The sequence below is a fragment of the Chiloscyllium plagiosum genome, unplaced genomic scaffold (assembly GCF_037043375.1).
Source record: "Chiloscyllium plagiosum isolate Xiang-an unplaced genomic scaffold, Cpla_swu_hap1 HiC_scaffold_2, whole genome shotgun sequence".
NCBI classification, from domain to species: domain Eukaryota; kingdom Metazoa; phylum Chordata; class Chondrichthyes; order Orectolobiformes; family Hemiscylliidae; genus Chiloscyllium; species Chiloscyllium plagiosum.
The window spans coordinates 48,545,391-48,564,243 of record NW_028270140.1 but is presented as its reverse complement, the minus strand read 5'-3'; the positions used below and the strand labels follow the sequence as shown (position 1 = coordinate 48,564,243).

At 40.8% G+C, this 18,853-nt stretch overlaps 1 protein-coding gene across 2 annotated transcripts in view; it reads left to right on the top strand.

Annotated features, from left to right (window-relative positions):
- Window positions 1–18,853, top strand: part of gldc (glycine dehydrogenase (decarboxylating)) — a 175,215-nt gene that overhangs the window by 96,740 nt on the left and 59,622 nt on the right. For both annotated transcript variants that reach the window (XM_043715133.2, XM_043715152.2), the window contains 2 exons: window positions 2,129–2,204; window positions 12,954–13,079. In XM_043715133.2, coding sequence (XP_043571068.1) covers window positions 2,129–2,204; window positions 12,954–13,079 — 202 coding nt within the window. The remainder of the gene's footprint in view (window positions 1–2,128; window positions 2,205–12,953; window positions 13,080–18,853) is intronic.

Below are 18,853 nucleotides of genomic sequence, written 5' to 3'. Positions count from 1 at the left end.
TACCTGTGTGTTTGTTTGGCTTATCTCTATAAAACCATGACTTTGTGAAATGTTGGATGTCTTAAAGAACTATTAAACTGTGATTTAATCATTTCGCTTGAAATATATTTTGGTTCCCTCTGACATTTGCAAAATTTTGCAGGTCCTAGGGAGTGTTGCTGAACAAAGAGACCTTGGAGTGCAGGTTCATAGCTCCTTGAAAGTGGAGTTGCAGTGGATAGGATATTTGGTATGCTTTCCTTTATTGGTCAGAGTATTGAGTGCAGGAGTTGGGAGGTCATGTTGCGGCTGTACAGGACATTGGTTAGGCCACTGTTGGAATATTGCATGCAATTCTGGTCTCCTTCCTATCGGAAAGATGTTGTGAAACTTGAAAGGGTTCAGAAAAGATTTACAAGGATGTTGCCAGGGTTGGAGGATTTGGGGAAGAGGCTGAACAAGCTGGAGCTGTTTTCTCTGGAGCGTTGGAGGCTGAGGGATGACCTTATAGAGGTTGAACAAAATCATGAGGGGCATGGATAGGGTAAATAGGCAAAGTCTTTTTCCTGGGGTGGGGGAGTCAAGAACTAGAGGTTGAGAGGGGAAAGATATAAAAGAGACCTATGGGACAACTTTTTCACTCAGAAGGTGGTACGTATATGGAATGAGCTGCCAAAGGAAATGGTGGAGGCTGGTATAATTGCAACATTTAAGAGGCATTTGGATGGGTATATGAATAGGAAGGATTTGGAGGGACCTGCCGAGTGCTGGCAGGTGGGGCTAGATTGGGTTGGGATATCTGGTCGGCATGGACGGGTTGGACCGAAGGGTCTGTTTCCATGCTGTACGTCTCTGACTCAATAATGCCAGTTAAATAACTTTGGTGGTTGAATCAAACCTATGACCACTTCCACTTCAAAGGAAAAGGGTAGCGGATACGTGGGGCCACCAACTCCTACAAGTTGGCCTTAAATCATCCCACATCCACACTTGGATATATCACCATTCTTTCACTGTTGCTGGATCAACACCCTGGAATTTTTTCCCAAACAGTATTGTGGGTCCACCTAGAGCAAATGGACTGCAGCAGTTCAAGAAAGCAGCACACCACCATCGTCTTCAGATGGGCAATAACTACTGGCCCAGCCAACAACACCCACATGCCACGACTGAATTTACAAAAAAACTATCCTGACAAAGGAGGGATAGCAATAACAAATCGTGTACTCAATAATGTCACTCAGCAAAATTATTCACTGCAGTTCAAACCCATATTTAGTCTTGTTTTGGAGGTGCCAGAAGGCTTCGTTGGTGTCCTGATGCTTTGTATTTGATAATGTGTAAGTTTCTCATCTGCATTATCTGTTCCTTCCCAATTTCCCCTTTTAGAAGGTAATTGCAGATTAGAAACACTTCCATGATCACTGCAAAGTGACTTTGAGTTTAGGACTGGGGATTTGGGGTCATGCAAAAACAATGGGGCTTGAATTGTTCTCAGGAATACCTATGTGCCTCTCTGTAATCATTCTGTCACATGTTCTCATACCCATTTGAAAACACTCATTCCTTTTTCTAAACTGGTGAGCTTTGAACTTCTTTCAACACTGCAGAGGTGGTCATTGTTGTTCTGAACATTTAGTCTTAGCCTTTTCCCTTCCATATGCTGTACCCTCTTCAAACATTAAGGAGAAAGTGAGGGCTGCAGATGCTGGAACCTATGCCTATGCTTATGCCCGAAACGTTGATTCTCCTGTTCCTTGGATGCTGCCTGACCTGCTGCACTTTTCCAGCAACACATTTTCACCCCTTCAAACGTTAATCAGGTTACTGGCAGGAATACTGTCTTAAGGTTTGGCAGTATTTAAACTAGTTGACACTGGATTTTCTGGTGCAAGAAACTTCCAGCAGTTGCTGATCTGATGTACATTAATATTTGTTGGTCTAGGGATATTGTTATCACAAAATAATTCTTTCATTCTGCCCAATCAGGCCCGATATGCATAAACTTAAAAAGTAGAAGATGTTCTCAAGAAAGCAGTATCTCATTTATAGATGACATAAAAGAGATATTTATAAAATAGCAACAACTTAGTGTTCATACATCTTGTTTAGTATTACTCATGTGCTTTTACTTTGATTTCTTGTACAGTGGCGCACAAGGCGAATATGCTGGATTAGCAGCAATTAAGGCTTATTTAAGTTCAAAAGGAGAGAACCAGAGAACTGTAAGTAACTTAAAGGATAATGCTTGTATTCCTTTTCTAACTAACAGGACTATTCAGTAGTTAATTGATATTTGGAAGTGAATGATTTGGTGGGAGACGGTGATATAGTGGTAATGTCACTGAACAAATAATCTAAAGGCCCAGTTAATGCTGTGTCTGGATTCAAGCCCATCACAGCATTTGAATTCATTTAATAGCTCTGGCAAGAAACTGAGCTCTGTGCCAGTGAACCTGAAAACCACCATCATCTTTTAGGGAACAAAGTCACCCATCATTACCCAGTCTGGCCATGTGACTAAACCCATCCCAATGTGGTTGACTCTTAACTCCCCTCTATTTAAAGATAATTAGGGATGGGAACGAATGCTAGTCTTACCAACGACACCAACGTCCCATCAAAGAGGAAAAAAGGAAAAAAATTGAAAGAGGGAATAGATTGCTTTTCTAGGGACTCTTTATTTTTAGGATGATGATACAACCGAGAACATATTGTTGCTGGCAGAAGAATGTCCTGTAAATGTGTTAATATTAACATTGTTAACATCAGTATGACACTGTCCACATAACAGCTTTGACTGTTCTGTGTAAAAGTTTTAGCTTCTTGATTTAACTTATTTTTAAAAAGGCCAGAGAAACATAAAAGCAAGAGTTAGTCACTCATCGAGTCTGCTCTACCATTCAATAAGATCTGGTTGATCTTAGTTTGACTTTTCTGTCTATAATTGCATTCTCCTAGGTGTCATAAACTTTGACAGGTGACCAAGAGGTGTCAAGTTGAAGTTACTTCTCACGCACCAAGATGTTGTGATGAGAATAGCTTGATATTTGTTGGATGGGATCACGTCAGACTCATAGAAACAACCCCTTCCATGCTGAACATAATCCCAAACTAAACTATTCCCACTTGCTTACTCCTGGCCCGTATCCCTCCAAAGCTTTCCGATTTATGTACTTATCCAAATGTCTTTTAAATGGTATAATTGTACCTGTATCCACCATTTTCTCAGGAGGTTCTTTTCACATGAACCACATGCAGAAAAATATATTTGCTTCTTAACGTCTTTTTAAAATCAATCCTGTCACATTAAAAATCTTGAAATCCCCATCCGAGGGAAAAGACAACTACCATTAACTCTAACTATACCCCTCATTATTTTATAAACTTATATAAGGTCCTTTGTCAACCTCCTATGCTCCAGCGTATCCAGCGTTTCTTTATAACTCAATTCTTGGCAACATCCTGGGAAATCTCTTTTGAACCCTCTCAAGCTTAATACCATCCTTCCTATAACTGGGCGACCAGAACTGGACACAGTATTCCAATGGAGGCCTGACCAATGTCATGTACAATCTCAACATGAATTCTGAACTCCTACATTCAAAGGTTTGAGCAATGAAGGCAAGGCATGTGAAACGCCTTTTGAACCATCCTTCAAAAGTGATGCAAACTTCAAAGCATTATGTACCTGCACCCGTAAATCCCTCTGTTCTACAACACCATCCAAGGTCCTACCATTAAACCCTACCCTTGTTTGTTGTACCAAAATGCAATACCTCACGTTTATCAAGATTGAACTCCATCTGTCATTTTTCAACTCATTAACCGATTTGATCAAGATCCCTTTGTAAACTTAGAAAACCTTCTTCACTGTCTACTTTACCCTCAGTTTCGGTGTCATCTGCAACATTACTAGCCATGTCTTCTCTATTCTCATCCAAATCGTTTATATAAATGACAAACCAAAAAGGACCCAGAACTGATCCCCTCTCGTCTGAAAAGCGATTTTCCCCCTCCATCACCACTCTGTCTCCTGCCGTTAAAGCAATTTTGTATCCAATTGACAAGCTCACCCTGAATCCCATGTGGACTGACTTTACAAATTAGTCTACCATGCAGAACCTTGTCGAAGGCTTTATTGAAGTTCAAGTAAGCAACATCTACTGCTCTGCGCTCATCAATCTTTTTGGTAACTTACTCAAAAAACTCAATCAAGTTTGTGAGACATGATTTTCCTCGCACAAAACCATGCTGAGAATACCTAATCAATTTTTGCCTCTCTAAATGTCCATAAATCCTACCTTTCATAATCACCTCCAACAATTTACCAACAACTGATGTCAGACTCGCAGGTTTATAGTTCCTCGTTTTCACTCTACAACCTTTCTTAAACAAAGGTACAACATTAGCCGCCCTCCAGTCATCAGGCACCACACTCAGAGTTAGAGCTGATGCAAAAATTTCTGCAAGGGGGAAGAGAAAGAGAGAGAATTCACTGATTATTAAAAAGTTCCAGTAGGGAATGGGAAAGGCTTGCATATAAAGAAAACCATTGCATTCACAAATGTGTTCATTTATATTTTCCACGTAAGTGTTTTTTCAGCGAATAATGGAATACATTTTGGGTCTACATTTTTTTTCCTGTTCACTTGTCAGATTTTGTATTCATAATATGCGCATGGAATTCCTTCCAGGCTTAGATTGGTCTTAAGAATTTGTCCATCCTGATTTTACTGTTGAGATATTTGTTTGCTTATGTAATGATTTATTTTACACATGTTGACATTAAATGAACTGCTAGGGGAAAGTGAGGACTGCAAATGCTGGAGATCAGAGCTGAAAATGTGTTGCTGGAAAAGCGCAGCAGGTCAGGCAGCATCCAAGGAGCAGGAGAATCGACGTTTCGGACATGAGCCCTTCTTCAGGAAGGGCTCATGCCTGAAACATCGATTCTCCTGCTCCTTGGATGCTGCCTGACCTGCTGCGCTTTTCCAGCAACACATTTTCAGATTAAATGAACTGCATTGAATGGACTGCAAAAATAAAGCAGTTAAGTTGGTTTTCAGAGATGGAAATTTTTTTTGGCAAGGTGCCATTTAAAACAGAAGTGAGGTTGACTCAGGATCATTTGGGCTCATGGCTGATATTTACCGAAACAGCAATGAAATTGTGATAATCAGACACGATGCTACATTCTGGAATTAACTAATTTGGGTTCCCATTCCTACTTATATTCTATCAGAAAATTAGAAAGCAGAATTTAGTTTAATTGTAGTAGCCCATAGTCTAACAGCCTGCGGATCTTCATTGATAAAGGGGTTCCTTACTTTGGAAACAAAAACAGAAATTACTGGAAAAGCTCAACAGGTCAGTCAGCAACCATGAAGAGAAATCAGTCTGCATTTCAGATCCAGTGACCCTTCCTCAAAACTGGTTCCTTAGCTCAGTTAGCTAGAGATGGCTTTGAAAGACGGGTAGCAGCGGCCTGGCTACAATTCCTCTTCCGGCTGACTTAAACTCGGACTTACACTTTGTTCTGTGCTTAATGCCAAGCGGTGCCCCACAAGCCACTTAACCAATTATCTTCTAATGGAGAGAAATGCCTACAATCTCTCGTGGATAATGGCTAATTACCTACCTGCCTTCGTGCACAAGAAAAGTTTCACGGGCAATTTGCAAAATTTAGTGTGCCCAGAGTATATTAAGTTTCTGCATTTGGTAAAAGAAGGATGGATATTTACCTTTGATTTACTATTTTGTTCCTGATTCTACAATGCTATAAAAGATTACCCTTCTGAAGATCTCTATTGTTAAGACTATAATGTTGCATCTGTTCATATATTGCCCATCAAAGTGTTTTCCTGCTCAGAATTATTGTGGTCTAATGTAGGTTAAATGTAGGGTTGGGGTTCTTGTGATCGATTGTGTATAATGCTCCCAATGTTGACAACAGTGAAAGAGAAGACAGCATAAATTAGGAATTAGAAATTAATGAAAGTTTTAGTTCGAAAAAACAGAAGGTACAGGAGGAACAAATATTTTTTTAAAAATTGTGGTTTGAGGTTGTAGGACAGAATGGGGCCAATTAGACTGTTTGGATATTTGATGGTATTTTCAGCCCTTAGATCTTCTGACCTCAGGAACACTGCCTATTTCCACTTCTCTAACATGGTTCAACTCCATTACTGCCTTTGTGGGTCTGTTGCTGAGACCTTGTGTGGGTTACCTCAAGCCTCAGATCTTTGCTGACCTCCCATATTCTACCTTCCTAAACATGAGGCCATTTCAAAACTCTGCTGTCTCTGTCCTTACTGGCACTAAGTCTTGGTCGTTTATCTGTGCTCAGTGATCTGCACCATCCCCTGTTTAAGCAATTCTCAATTTTAAAATTTTCATTGTTTCTTTCAAATGCCCCCTTGCACTCCCCCTCCCTTTCTCTGTCTTCTCCCCAGCCACATAATTCTCGGTTATTAATCTAATCTAATTCTGGTCACTTGAGCATCTATGATATTAATTGCTGCATTATTGGTGACCAACTGTCTAGCCCCTATGTTCTGTGTTGCTGAGGAATTCTCTCTTTGTTCTTCGACGTTGCGCCTGAAAACCTGCCCACAAGTATTTTGTAATCTGTTCTAGAATCTCGTTATGTGGCTCGGTGCCATACTTTTGCTAGATACGAGCATTTCATATGAACAGTATACACAAACACAAGTGTTGTCTTAGAAAGCTTGCAGCGACAAGTTTTGATTTTCTAACTTTGCGGTTGTAGCCAAATATACTTAGTTACATCAGAGACTGTTTGAGAAAAATGGTTATTTGTATTGATTTAGTGGAGATATGGTGATAGAAAAAGATTGAGGAATAAGTGACACGTTGTTTGTTGCATTCTGTTCAGGATTTTGTGATGTTTGAATTCCTTCTTCCGATTTTAGGGTCTTTCACAAATTTGTAAAGCATGAAGAGAGTTATCATGCAAACATAAACAAACATATCATCCAGGAACAGGAGTAGACCTACTCTGCCATTTAATAAGACTATAGTTGATCTGATTATAATCTCAGCTCTACGTTCCCCACAAATATGAAAGTTCTTCATTCCCTTGATAATCAAGAATTTATCGACCACTGCCTTAAAAATATTAAAAGATTCTGTTTCCCTGCCTTTGGAGAAGAGAGTTCCAAACATTCTTCACCCTCTGGGGGAAGATAAAATTCTCCTCATCTCTGTATGAAATTGGTAACCACTTATTTTTAAACAGTCACCCCTTGTTCTGAATTCTCCCAATAGAAAGGGATGCCCTCTCCATGCCTAGTCAAGCCCCTTCAGGAGCCTACCATTTATAGAAGTGAATGTGTTCGTCTAAATAGATGGGAATTATGTCATGCAAGACAGCTGGAACAGCAAAGGATGCGATGGTTCCATTTAGGATCATAATAGAGTCAATAACAGAAACACTGGTACAAAGGTGTCCTCATAGCACAGCTAGAAACCCACCTGACTTCTGAGTATGTGTGACACTATATTGCTTCCAGTTAAGGAGAGCAGGGAAGACGTATGTTGTGAGGAGGTGAGCAATTAAACAAGGATATCCAGAGTAAACGTAAGAGAATGACATCATGTGCAGTTGTTGATTGAACCTCTAAATACGCCGTCCTATGTATTTACCTCAAACGTTCAATACTGTTAGCATGGATTGGTTGGACCAAAGAGTCTATTTCCATGCTGTGACTCCATGACTCTGACTCTGACACCACATTCAGTGGGCTGATTTGAGCAGTATATAGAGAAAATAAGCTTCCACTGCCATTTGGGTCAAGAGTTGCAATAGCATTGGAATGTGAACTCTGTTACTCTGTCTGTAGATGCCTGACCTGCTGAGTTTCTCCAGCACGTTCTGCTTTCAGTTCTTGCTCCACTCGTAGTAGCTCAGTTGTGCCTGCCCTGAGGGTTTCAACTGGAATTCCCTCTCTTCTCTCCATGAAAACAGCCCTTCGAATTTACCGGACTTGAATTATCAGTGCAGTATAATATAATATAGACTACAGCCTAAATCAGGCCTTTTGTGATATTGTGATTGTTTCTGTTCTTAGCTATGCCACTAACAAGAGGTAACAAATGTGAATTTCTGTTCTGATTTTCCATCTCAACATTTATAGGAGAGTGGGGTGGTGTATATGCTCCTCACTCTTTGTTTTATTTTCCTGTGTCTGTGCAGCTTTTTTTGTTGTTGTTAATGTAGACCAGCAGGAGGACCCTTTAGAAAGGAAGCCCCAGCCTCCATCATCTTGAACTAGCCTTTGGTAAAATAACAAAGTACTGAGGATTTTGCAAAGACCTTCCACAAAATCTAGTCTCTACAAAACTCACCAAGGCTCTCCTGACAGCACCTTCTAACCTGTGACCACTACTACATCTAGAAGGACAAGGGTAGCTGTATCATGAGAACACTGCCACTTAGAGATTTCCCTCCAAGCCATTCACTATCCTGACTTGGAAATATGTCATTGTTCCATCATTGTTACTGGGTCAAAATACTGGAACTCCTCAGCAACATTTTGGGTATCCCTACAATTCAAAGACTGCAACAGTTCAAGAAGGGAGTTCACTACCACCTCCCCAGGAACAATTAGGAATGAGCAATAAATGATATGATGACAGAACAGAAGCTCAAGCTGTTTGGCCCATTGAGTCTGCTTCACCATTCAATGAGATTATGGCTGAAATGAGCATAAGAGGTACAGTTGGTAAGTTTGCAGATGACGCCAAAATTGGAGGTGTAGTGGACAGCGAAGAGGATTACCTCAGATTACAACAGGATCTGGACCAGATGGGCCAATGGGCTGAGAAGTGGCAGATAGAGTTTAATTCAGATAAATGCGAGGTGCTGCATTTTGGGAAAGCAAATCTTAACAGGGCTTATACACTTAATGGTAAGGTCCGAGGGAGTGTTGCTGAACAAAGAGACCTTGGAGTGCAGGTTCATTGCTCCTTGAAAGTGGAGTCGCAGGTAAATAGGATAGTGAAGATGGCGTTTGGTATGCTTTCCTTTATTGGTCAGAGTATTGAGTACAGGAGTTGAGATGTCATGTTGCGACTGTACAGGACATTGGTTAGACCACTGTTGGAATATTGCGTGCAATTCTGGTCTCCTTCCTATCGGAAAGATGTTGTGAAACTTGAAAGAGTTCAGAAAAGATTTACAAGGATGTTGCCAAGGTTTGAGGATTTGAGCTATAGGGAGAGGCTGAACAGGCTGAGGCTGTTTTCCCTGGAGCGTCAGAGGCTGAGGGATGACCTTATAGTGGTTTACAAAATTGAGGGGTATGGATAGGATAAATAGACAAAGTCTTTTCCCTGGGGTCGGAGAGTCCAGAAATAGAGGGCATAGGTTTAGGGTGAGAGGGGAAAGATATATAAGACACCTAAGGGGCAACGTTTTCATGCGGAGGATGGTACGTGTATGGAATGAGCTGCCAGAGGATGCGGTGGAGGCTGGTACAATTGCACCATTTAAGAGGCGTTTGCATGGGTATATGAATAGGAAGGGTTTGGAGGGATATGAGCCAGGTGCTGGCAGGTGGGACTAGATTGGGTTGGGATATCTGGTCGGCATGGACAGGTTGGACCGAAGGGTCTGTTTCCATGCTGTACATCTCTATGACTATGACTCGATGACTATGATCATCTTCAACTTGACTTTCTTGCCTTTTACCAAGCTAGTGAACTTCACCCACATCACATGCATGAACTTTAGAAACCTATTTGATATTTTTTATCATACCTGTTGAACCAGGTGTGTTCCAGACTACTTGGACACATTTATCTATAAGGGTTTGGTGGAAAATCCATACTTGCCACCTGTTCTTGTTAAAGGCATGCTTCCCCCTGGTGGCGTTAAGGAGTATTGACTGTACCCTATATTTGAGTTCAGGGTTATCGGATAAAGAAACATTGGTTGGAAATTCTGTAAGTTGTTGTACATCTATGAACAGACAGAAGGCATTGGCAAGGATTATAGTTACATGAAAGAATGAATGTGAAACTTAATTTAGATTAACTTAATTTTTAATGTAAAAATAAGTTAACTTATTTTGGCTTTTAATATTGATCTTCTCTGGATAGCATATTCGTTCACTTTGTTTAGCGTGAACAATTAAAATGTAATTGCATGGGAATTTGCCCCTTACTTCTGTCTCTCTTTATGCCTGTCCCTCAATAAGTTCCTTGAATTTTGCATTAAGCTGTTGCCGGGGTGTATCCTGCACTTGTCATTCTAAACAAGTGCTTCCCTTTCAGGCATTTGACTCAATTTCATTAAATTAATTAAATTAATACGTACTTCTCTTGACATTTTTGATTGTTATTATGCTTAGTTAGCCATTGCTTATTATTCTTTCCCTTTTATTTTTGTTTATTATCTGTCTTCCCTACTGGAAATGTAACTATTTAAACAGTTAAACTAAGGTGAAGTCCCAATAGGTCATTATGTAGCTGACCACATTACATTAATTTGTGGGGTGATACCCCTAGAAGGTGCATGTGCCTGGTTGAAGGATGGATATGTATGAGAAGTCATGTAGGCTCCATTAAATTTGTGTAAGGTCTTGCAGCAAGTTGTTTTGTTGCATTTCAGGTGCAGGGTATCTCTAGGGTAATCTCAATTTGCCTGACTGCTCAAAGGTGTGCCTCTTGTATTTGTTCCCAGGCCGTGCTGTCTGGCTGTCACCTCCTGCCAGGCAAAGTGTTCTGTTATTGTTGGTGAGGGTGCCCTGCAATAACCCGTCAGATATAGAACAGTGTCAGAAAGTTTCTCGGGTTTTGTTTCACATTTCAGTGTTGAGCTTCCTTTCAATTGGCATTGCTGCTCTCTGCTCTGCCTAGTAATTTTCCTTGTCACTGCCAAGGTCCTGAAATGTGAGCTTCCATAAGATTCACAGAGCGCTTGCTCTTAGATGACTGTCAAAAATGGAGCAGATGACATAATGTGATTTCTGAGATTCTTTCCCTTCTCCTTTCCCACACCCTCCAAAATGAGCCTGCAAACTGACTCAGCTATAAATAGTAATGACCGTGAGCTGGCCCTGCCTGCTCTGTAAGGTTAGGTAGTTTTGCTTACAACAACTAAATAAACAAGCCTAACCATATGTCCCCCCACAAAATCAGCCTTCAGCTTTAATGACAACAAAGCAGTTTGAGAAAAGGTACCGTATCAAGGTGATTCTTTCAATCCTCTACATTGCAAAAATATTCAAGGAATAAAACAACAGTGCAAAAGACAAGGAATTATTCTCTAATAACTTTTTTGATACAGGGCTTGTCCTGGATGTTCTCTTTTTTAAATTATTGTTTAGAAATTTTCATAGCATTTGAAGTTTTTAAAGTTGGATTATGCAGAGGAATCTGCTATAGTAACCATTGCCAAACACCACTTGTGTCGACATTGTGACAAAACAAACACTAGATATTTACCTCTGACAATACCATAACACACACATTTCGGTGCACCAAGTGTATTTAGCCACACAAAAGAATGTACAAGCATGCTGAAGTAGGAACATACAGCAATCATACTTCCTTCCTCAAAATACTTGTAAATAAAACAAAGTGTAAAACAAAACCAGAGTAGAAGTATTCTTCTTTAGGGTGATTTGTTTTTAAAAGACTGCCATTTTTGAATCAGAATAATTGGTTACTGGTGTCATTCATGGGCACACAGTAGATTAATATCCAGTGAAACCTGGATCAGATATTGACTGGGAAGTGCCTACATCTGGAACATATCAGCAATCGCAGAGGATTGTCAATTATAAGTCAAGGGTGTGGTGATTATAACACTATCACTTTGCATCACATAGTGAATAGGGGATAGTTTTCAGTACGAAACTAGCCTTCTCCCAAGCTTGACATCATCCAAGAAAAAGCAGCCCACTTGATTGGCACCACATCGACAAACATTCATTCCCTCCACCACTGATGCTTAGTAGAAGTAGTGTGTACTATTTACAAGATACACTGCAGAAGTTCACAAAAGATCCTTCGACAACACTTTCCAAACCCATGACCACTTCCATCTACAAGGACAAGTGTAGCGGATTCATGGGAACACCACAACCTGCAAGTTCCCCTCCAAGCCACTCACCTTCCTGACTTAGAAATATATCAATGTTTCTTCATGGTCAAGATCACGCAGCTCACCACCACCTTCGCAAGGGCACCTCAGGATGGGCAGTAAACACTCATCAGCCAGTGATACCCATGTCTCTCAACTGAATAAAAATCCATTCAAAGATAAGTATAATTCTGCAATTTAGCTGATAAAATATTCCAACTTGTGTGGTATTAAATCACTCTTTGAAATTTGTGTGGTACGTTGAATGATAAATACATCACTTAAAATGGGTGCAACTTCTTCGAAGCTATTAACTAAATGGTAATGTTTCATTTTTCTATTAGTCAGGTTTTACTAGTGCTGCTGCCCACATGGTGACTACCACCACCCCTTGGCCAAGAAGTTAATACCAGCAGTGGATGGTTTGAGGCCCTCAATTGGCAGCAAGGCAAGAAGGCTGCCCACAGGCCTTGATGTCATTGGTGTTAATTGGGGTGAAGCAGTCGGGTCACCAACCATCACCTCCCATCTGCTTAAATGCCCCCCTCCACCGATAGGTGTGTCACAGGACAGGTTACGAGACTTTGCCCAATCCTTTCCATTAACGTGCTGTGTACAGTTGTTTTGCGCTGAAATCCTGAGGTTTGAGTGCTTCCTAGAGTTTCTTCTGATGCCTCTGAAATTCTAATTGCTCTTTCTTAATATTGTAATGTGACCCAATGACATCTGACTTGCATGCACAACAATCTGCCAATGCTGGCGAGTCTCATGTTTGTAAAGCTATTTCACAAATCAGAGGATACTGTGCTGAGTCGATAATAAACATTTTGATGTTGACCTTCTGATTTCGTCCTCTGTCCAGGTCTGTCTGATCCCAAGATCAGCTCATGGCACTAATCCAGCCAGTGCACAAATGGCAGGCATGAAAATCCAACCAGTTGAAGTGGACAAGAATGGAAGCATAGATGTTGCACATTTAAAAGCTATGGTACGTAGTTTTTGGAAAGTAATGCACCCACAAAATTGACTTAATAAAGACTGTATTGAACATGGCAGGAAATATAAGTACTATTATTCTGCGACTTAAACAGTCCTTAATGTATTTTATCGATCTTAATGTTACAAGTGTTTTCACAGGCACATTGATCAGTAATTAATGTCCATTTCACCACATTGTTGCCTGTGCATTGGTATTTTGATGGGCATGTTCTCCACCTCAGCTGCATTTGCAGGTTATGGCAGCGCCAGTCCTTTCTGTCCCTTCTTCTGCAGAGCTGCTATCTTAAACTGATGTCGAGCTACAGATGTTTGATGCCTGCTAATGTTCAACGAGGCAAAGGTTTTTTTTTGAAAAGTATCTGTTGGTGTATAAGTAATCCATTTGGATGGATGTGATTTAATTTTGTACCGGTTCCTGCATTTCTGAATCCTCACACTTTATATCTGGGGACATTGAGCAAGAATGGAATGCATTGGCCAAGTCTTGCATTGCTGATGCTGGGTAGGATCCTCTAAAGTTAGTAGTTGTAAGGGATAGGGGTGAGAGATGTATACAGACTAACACATTGCAGAGAGCCACAGCCTGAATCAGGGTATTTGGACTGCTTTGTGCACATTAAGGTCATCTAAGGACACTGCTGTTGAGCTGTTTGTACTTCAGGGATGCTGCTAGTGGAAGTCTTGCCATCAGGGGCATAAATGGTAAGTGTGCTGATGAGTTGAAGGATGGAGCATAATGGTTGGGATGTGGTGAGGGAAGGTGGCAGTGTGCAGTTTGTAAACAATAGGAAACCAGATCTATAAAGTGCAAACTTTTATACTGGCACTTTGCCATATTTTCTGACCAGTAGGTAACTCCATACTGCTAGGAGAAAGTGAGGACTGCAGATGTTGGAGATCAGAGTCGAAGGTGTGGTACTGGAAAAGCGCAGAGGGTTAGATAGCATCCGAGGAGCTGGAGAATCGATGTTTCAGCAAAATGTTAATTCTCCTGCTCCTCGGATGTTGCCTGACCTGCTATGTTTTTCCAGCACCACACTTTCAACCCCATACTGCTGTTGCAATTATGTCCATATATGATGATAGATGAGTAAAATATCTGTTCTGTCTAAAGAGTCTATTTAATAAGGAAAGCGATGACTTAATAAATGTTGAACTCATGATACTGCAAACTGTCAAAATCAATAAAATATATTCCTTAAATCAGGGCTAAGTTACTGACCTCACATCATTGCACAAATTGGTGTATTTCGGTTTACATTGCGTTATATAAAAAGTAAACACAGATTGAATTTCGCTTCAGTACTTGTTATGTAACAACTTATTTATACTTAAAGATGACTGCCAGCAGTACCTCTAAAGTTAGGAGCAAGTTACAGATGCAAATATGATGACCTTCTGGAGACAGCCATGCAGGGGCCAATGTGCTTCTCTTTTACCTCTTCCCCCTCCCCCCTCCACACACACACACACACACACGTGTACACACACACTTCTTGAGGTTTTCCCAAGGACAAAAGGCTCTTTTTTTTTCTCTCTAACTCATTTATCAGGTAATGCAGCCATTTCTAACAGTACACTCTGTAATTATATGGACATCTCAGGTATTTGGACTGTCACAGAAACAGAATTAGAATAATTCATTAGTACTTTCAATAATCATTATCATTCATTAAACTTAAAGCCACAAAATCCAAGGAAGGTAGTAAATTCTCAGACACTGCAATATTTATAACCATATAAGACGACAAATGTAGGTTAGCAACAAAGTTTTTTTTTCCAAAATACCCTGACAATATACTCCTGCAAACAAAAGATCGTCACCCCATAAACATTTATCGTCACACTGATGGGGTCACAGCTAATCACCTATGCACAAAGTTGGAAGGTCTCAACCAGGTATACCCCTTTCCACAACATCTCAGGTCTCAATCTCATTTAAATTTAACAGTTGACAATATTCAATACCATAACATCTCCTACATTTTTGCCTCAAATGCAGCCTTAAGCTAGAGACTCGGCTTTTCTTTTCAAACAGTTCATTATATCAATAGTTTCAAACTTTTCTGCCTCTGAGTTGAGTATTTCTTTTCTGACAGGTTTAAAGTTATTCCTGTGCAGTCTCCCTTCCCTTCCTCACCTTGGAGCCTACGCCATCCTCAGTTTCTTTCATGCTACCTCCTTCCCCCATACCACCTGCCTTAAAGTTTCCTTCTCCCCTCCCTATCCCTTTGTATCTTCCTTTGTCTGCAAACTGTCTTTCAGACTACTTTTCCCCAAACACTCTTACAACCTCCTCTTTCCCTCATGGGAGTGTATGAACCGGCCCATGATTGGAAGGGCAGCACCTCACCTATTCTATCCATTCCACTAATGAGTAGACAATGTTTCTCTGATGGGTCAGCCCCCATCTCACTCCATCTCCATAACTGATCTATCCTGGGTGCTTTAGGGAGTACATTCACCCCCCAAGCCCATTCATTTTGAGCCCTGTAGGCACCCGACATAAACAGCGTGCACTGCCATCTCAACTGAAAGCATTGTCAGAGGCAGCAATGGCCAAAATATGTGATGATTGACAAATCTAATCTTTTGCACAAGTGCACATTCTAGTGATCTGCTAGAAAGCACAGGTTAAAGTAAAGTCCAGTGTTGTTAGTAGAATTATGTAGGTTTCTACAGTTGCAGGAGTTGTGCCTATTGATGGAAAGATGCTTGATGAAGCAATTTTTAAAAATTCTCTTTTGACTGCAGGGACAACTCTGTGATGTTAATGAGGTACTGCAGACACACACACTCATGGTGGTTAGGAACATTAGATCTCAATTTAATGAAATATTCCAGGTTACGAAGTTAAATGGCTATTGCCAGCACCACTTTCAGTCACAGCCTGAACAAGAGAACCTGGTGTAGGTGGCTCAGTGGTCAGCACTGCTGCCTCACAGCTTTAGGGACTTGGGTTCAATTCCAGGTGCAGACAACTGTTTGTGTAGAATTTGCATATTCTCCCCGTGTCTGCGTGGGTTTCCTCCAGCTACTGTACTTTCCTCCCACATGTGGGTGTGCAGGTTAGATGGATTGCCAATGCTAAATTGTTGAGGGATGTGCAGGCTGTGTAGGTTAGCAAGGGGGGTTCCAGGGATAGGATGGGGGGATGGGCATGGTTGGATGCTCTTTGGATGAGCAATGTGGAGTCAATGGGCCAAATGGCCTGCTTCCGTACTACAAAGATTCTATACAGAAATATTTCCTATATGAGTCAGTTTTGTACACTGCACACTGAGCTCATTGTACCCATCAAAGATTCCTTTCAGCTTTCACCTGCACACTAATTGACGTTTACTCTTCCAAACTAACTTGAATATCAGGTTGTATCCTGTCCATCTCAAATGCCACTGCAACTCACGAGGTTTGTTATGTGTTCTGGGAAAATTAGAGTGCTGGCAAGTTCCCACCTACATCCTCCCCACGTTCTGACATTCATGCATGTGCTGAGGAGGTATCTTTGCAAACACCGATTATCTTGAAATTGCAGTGAATTCTGATACAGTATTCTATCTTTTCAAATGTGGCAATAAGCAGGCTGTCCTTTTGTGGTTTTGGAAATGAACTGCACTCTACAAATATGTAACAATGATGGATCTCTTGTTGAGAGTTGTCAAACTTGTTTGAAGAACTGTCAAATGAGAAACAGACCATTCTTCCTAAAGGAAAACCTCGCCCTATAAGATCTGGAAGAATAGCCTTGAATGAAGATGATAAAACCTGAAACTGGGATCAAATCCAGATGCCTAGTGCTGTGAGGCAACAGTGCTAACCACTGAGCCACTGTGTTGCCCTTATACAAGGCATTGCGCATGCAGTATGATGACTCAAAAGATGAACTTTGTTTCTCTCTCGTCAGATGCTGCGAAACTTGTTCAATTTCTCTTTTTATTTCTGATTTTCAACATCCTCATTACTTTTGCTTTTATGTTTGAAATCTTGTTCACTGAAATTATACTCATTTCCCGAACTCTGGAAGTGCAAAATTGTAACAATCTGAGAGAAAGTGATATGTGAATTCTCAGTGACCTATTGAAAGAATCTCACAGCAGTACTTCAGGTTTAAGATTTTTACTATTTTAAAAAAAACACTAAAACCAATATCAACTTTATATTACTTAGCCACCTAAACTACAGAAGAGATTTTTTTTTAACACAACGGAAAATCCTAAACTGCATTTGTATTTTACATGGATAGTCTGAAGCCTTAAGTTTAAAGTCCCGCACCTTCCTGCGTTAAGAATATCTGTTATCCCCACCTTGTCAAGGTGAACCTTGCACTGTCATAGAGAAATACAACACGGAAACAGACCCTTCAGTCCAACTCATCCCCGCCAACCAGACATCCCAATCTGAACTAGTTTCGATTGCTAGTATTTGGCCCATGTCCCTCTAAACTCTTTCTATTCAGATATCCATCCAAATGCTTTTTAAATGTTGTAAATATATCTGCCTCCACCATTTCTTCTGGTAGCTCATTCCATGCACGTACCACCCTCTGCATGAAAAGAATTACTCCATAGGTCCCATTTAAATCTTTCCCCCCCTCACCTTAAACCTGTGTCATCCAGGTTTGGACTCCCCCACCCCACGAAAAAGCCTTGGCTGACCACCCAATTCATGCCCCTCACGATTGTATAAACCTCTATAAGGTCACCCTCAGCCTTTGACATTCCAGGGAAATTAGCCCTGGCCTACTCAGCCTCACTCTGTAGCTCAAATTCTCCAGCCCTTGCAGCATTCTTGTAATTCTTTTCTGAACCCTCTCAAGTTTGCCAATTTTTTCCTTTAGAAGGACAACCAGAATTGTACTAATTTTCTAAAGGTGGCTTCAACAATGTCCTGTACAGTGCAACATGACATCCCAACTCTTACACTCAGTGTTGTGACCAATGAAGGGAAGCATGCCAGACACCCTCTTCACCACCCTGTCTCTACCTGCCATTCCATTTTCAAGGAACTATGCACCTGCATGCCTCGGTCTCTTTGTTCAGCAACACTCCCCAGACTCTATCATTAACTGTATAAGTCCTGCCCTGGTTACCTTACCAAAATGCAAAACTTTCTCTTACTAAAACTCCATCTGTCACTCCTCAGCCCATTGGCCCTTCACTGTCTGCCGCACCAACTATTTTGATGTCATCTGCAAATTTACCAACCATGTGTCCTATGTTCACATCCAAAATCATTTCTATAAATGACAAAAAGCAGTGGATCCAGCACCAATCCTTGTGGCACATTGCTTCTTTTAAACCATGTTCCCTTCACTCAACCCTTTCAGCATAATCAGACTCCACATTATGAGGCTCTATCTGGTGATTCCCTGACCTTTAACTTTTCACAAACCTTCTTTCCTCAAATGTGGGTTTCACCTTACCCAGCTCTCGGTTGGGTGATTAATAATATAGAAGCAGTCATTTTCTTCTGCTTGGCATAACAACACCTCTCGGGGGGCACTCTTTCCCACCTTCTTTGGCTGACTGACTCAAATGTGAATTGGCAGCAGTAAAGCCGGTCTACTATTTTTTTTTTCTGCTCCAGACATTGAGTTTCAGTTCAGGCTGCTGTCTCAATAATCAAGAGATTACATGGGATTTGCTTTTGGCAGAATTTGTCCAGTTTCAAACCAGTCCCTCTGTTTCAGAAAAATCTGTTTTACCTTCAATTGAAAGAGGCAAGTTGAACTGTAAACCTGTAATAAAGTCTCCCAATCATAAC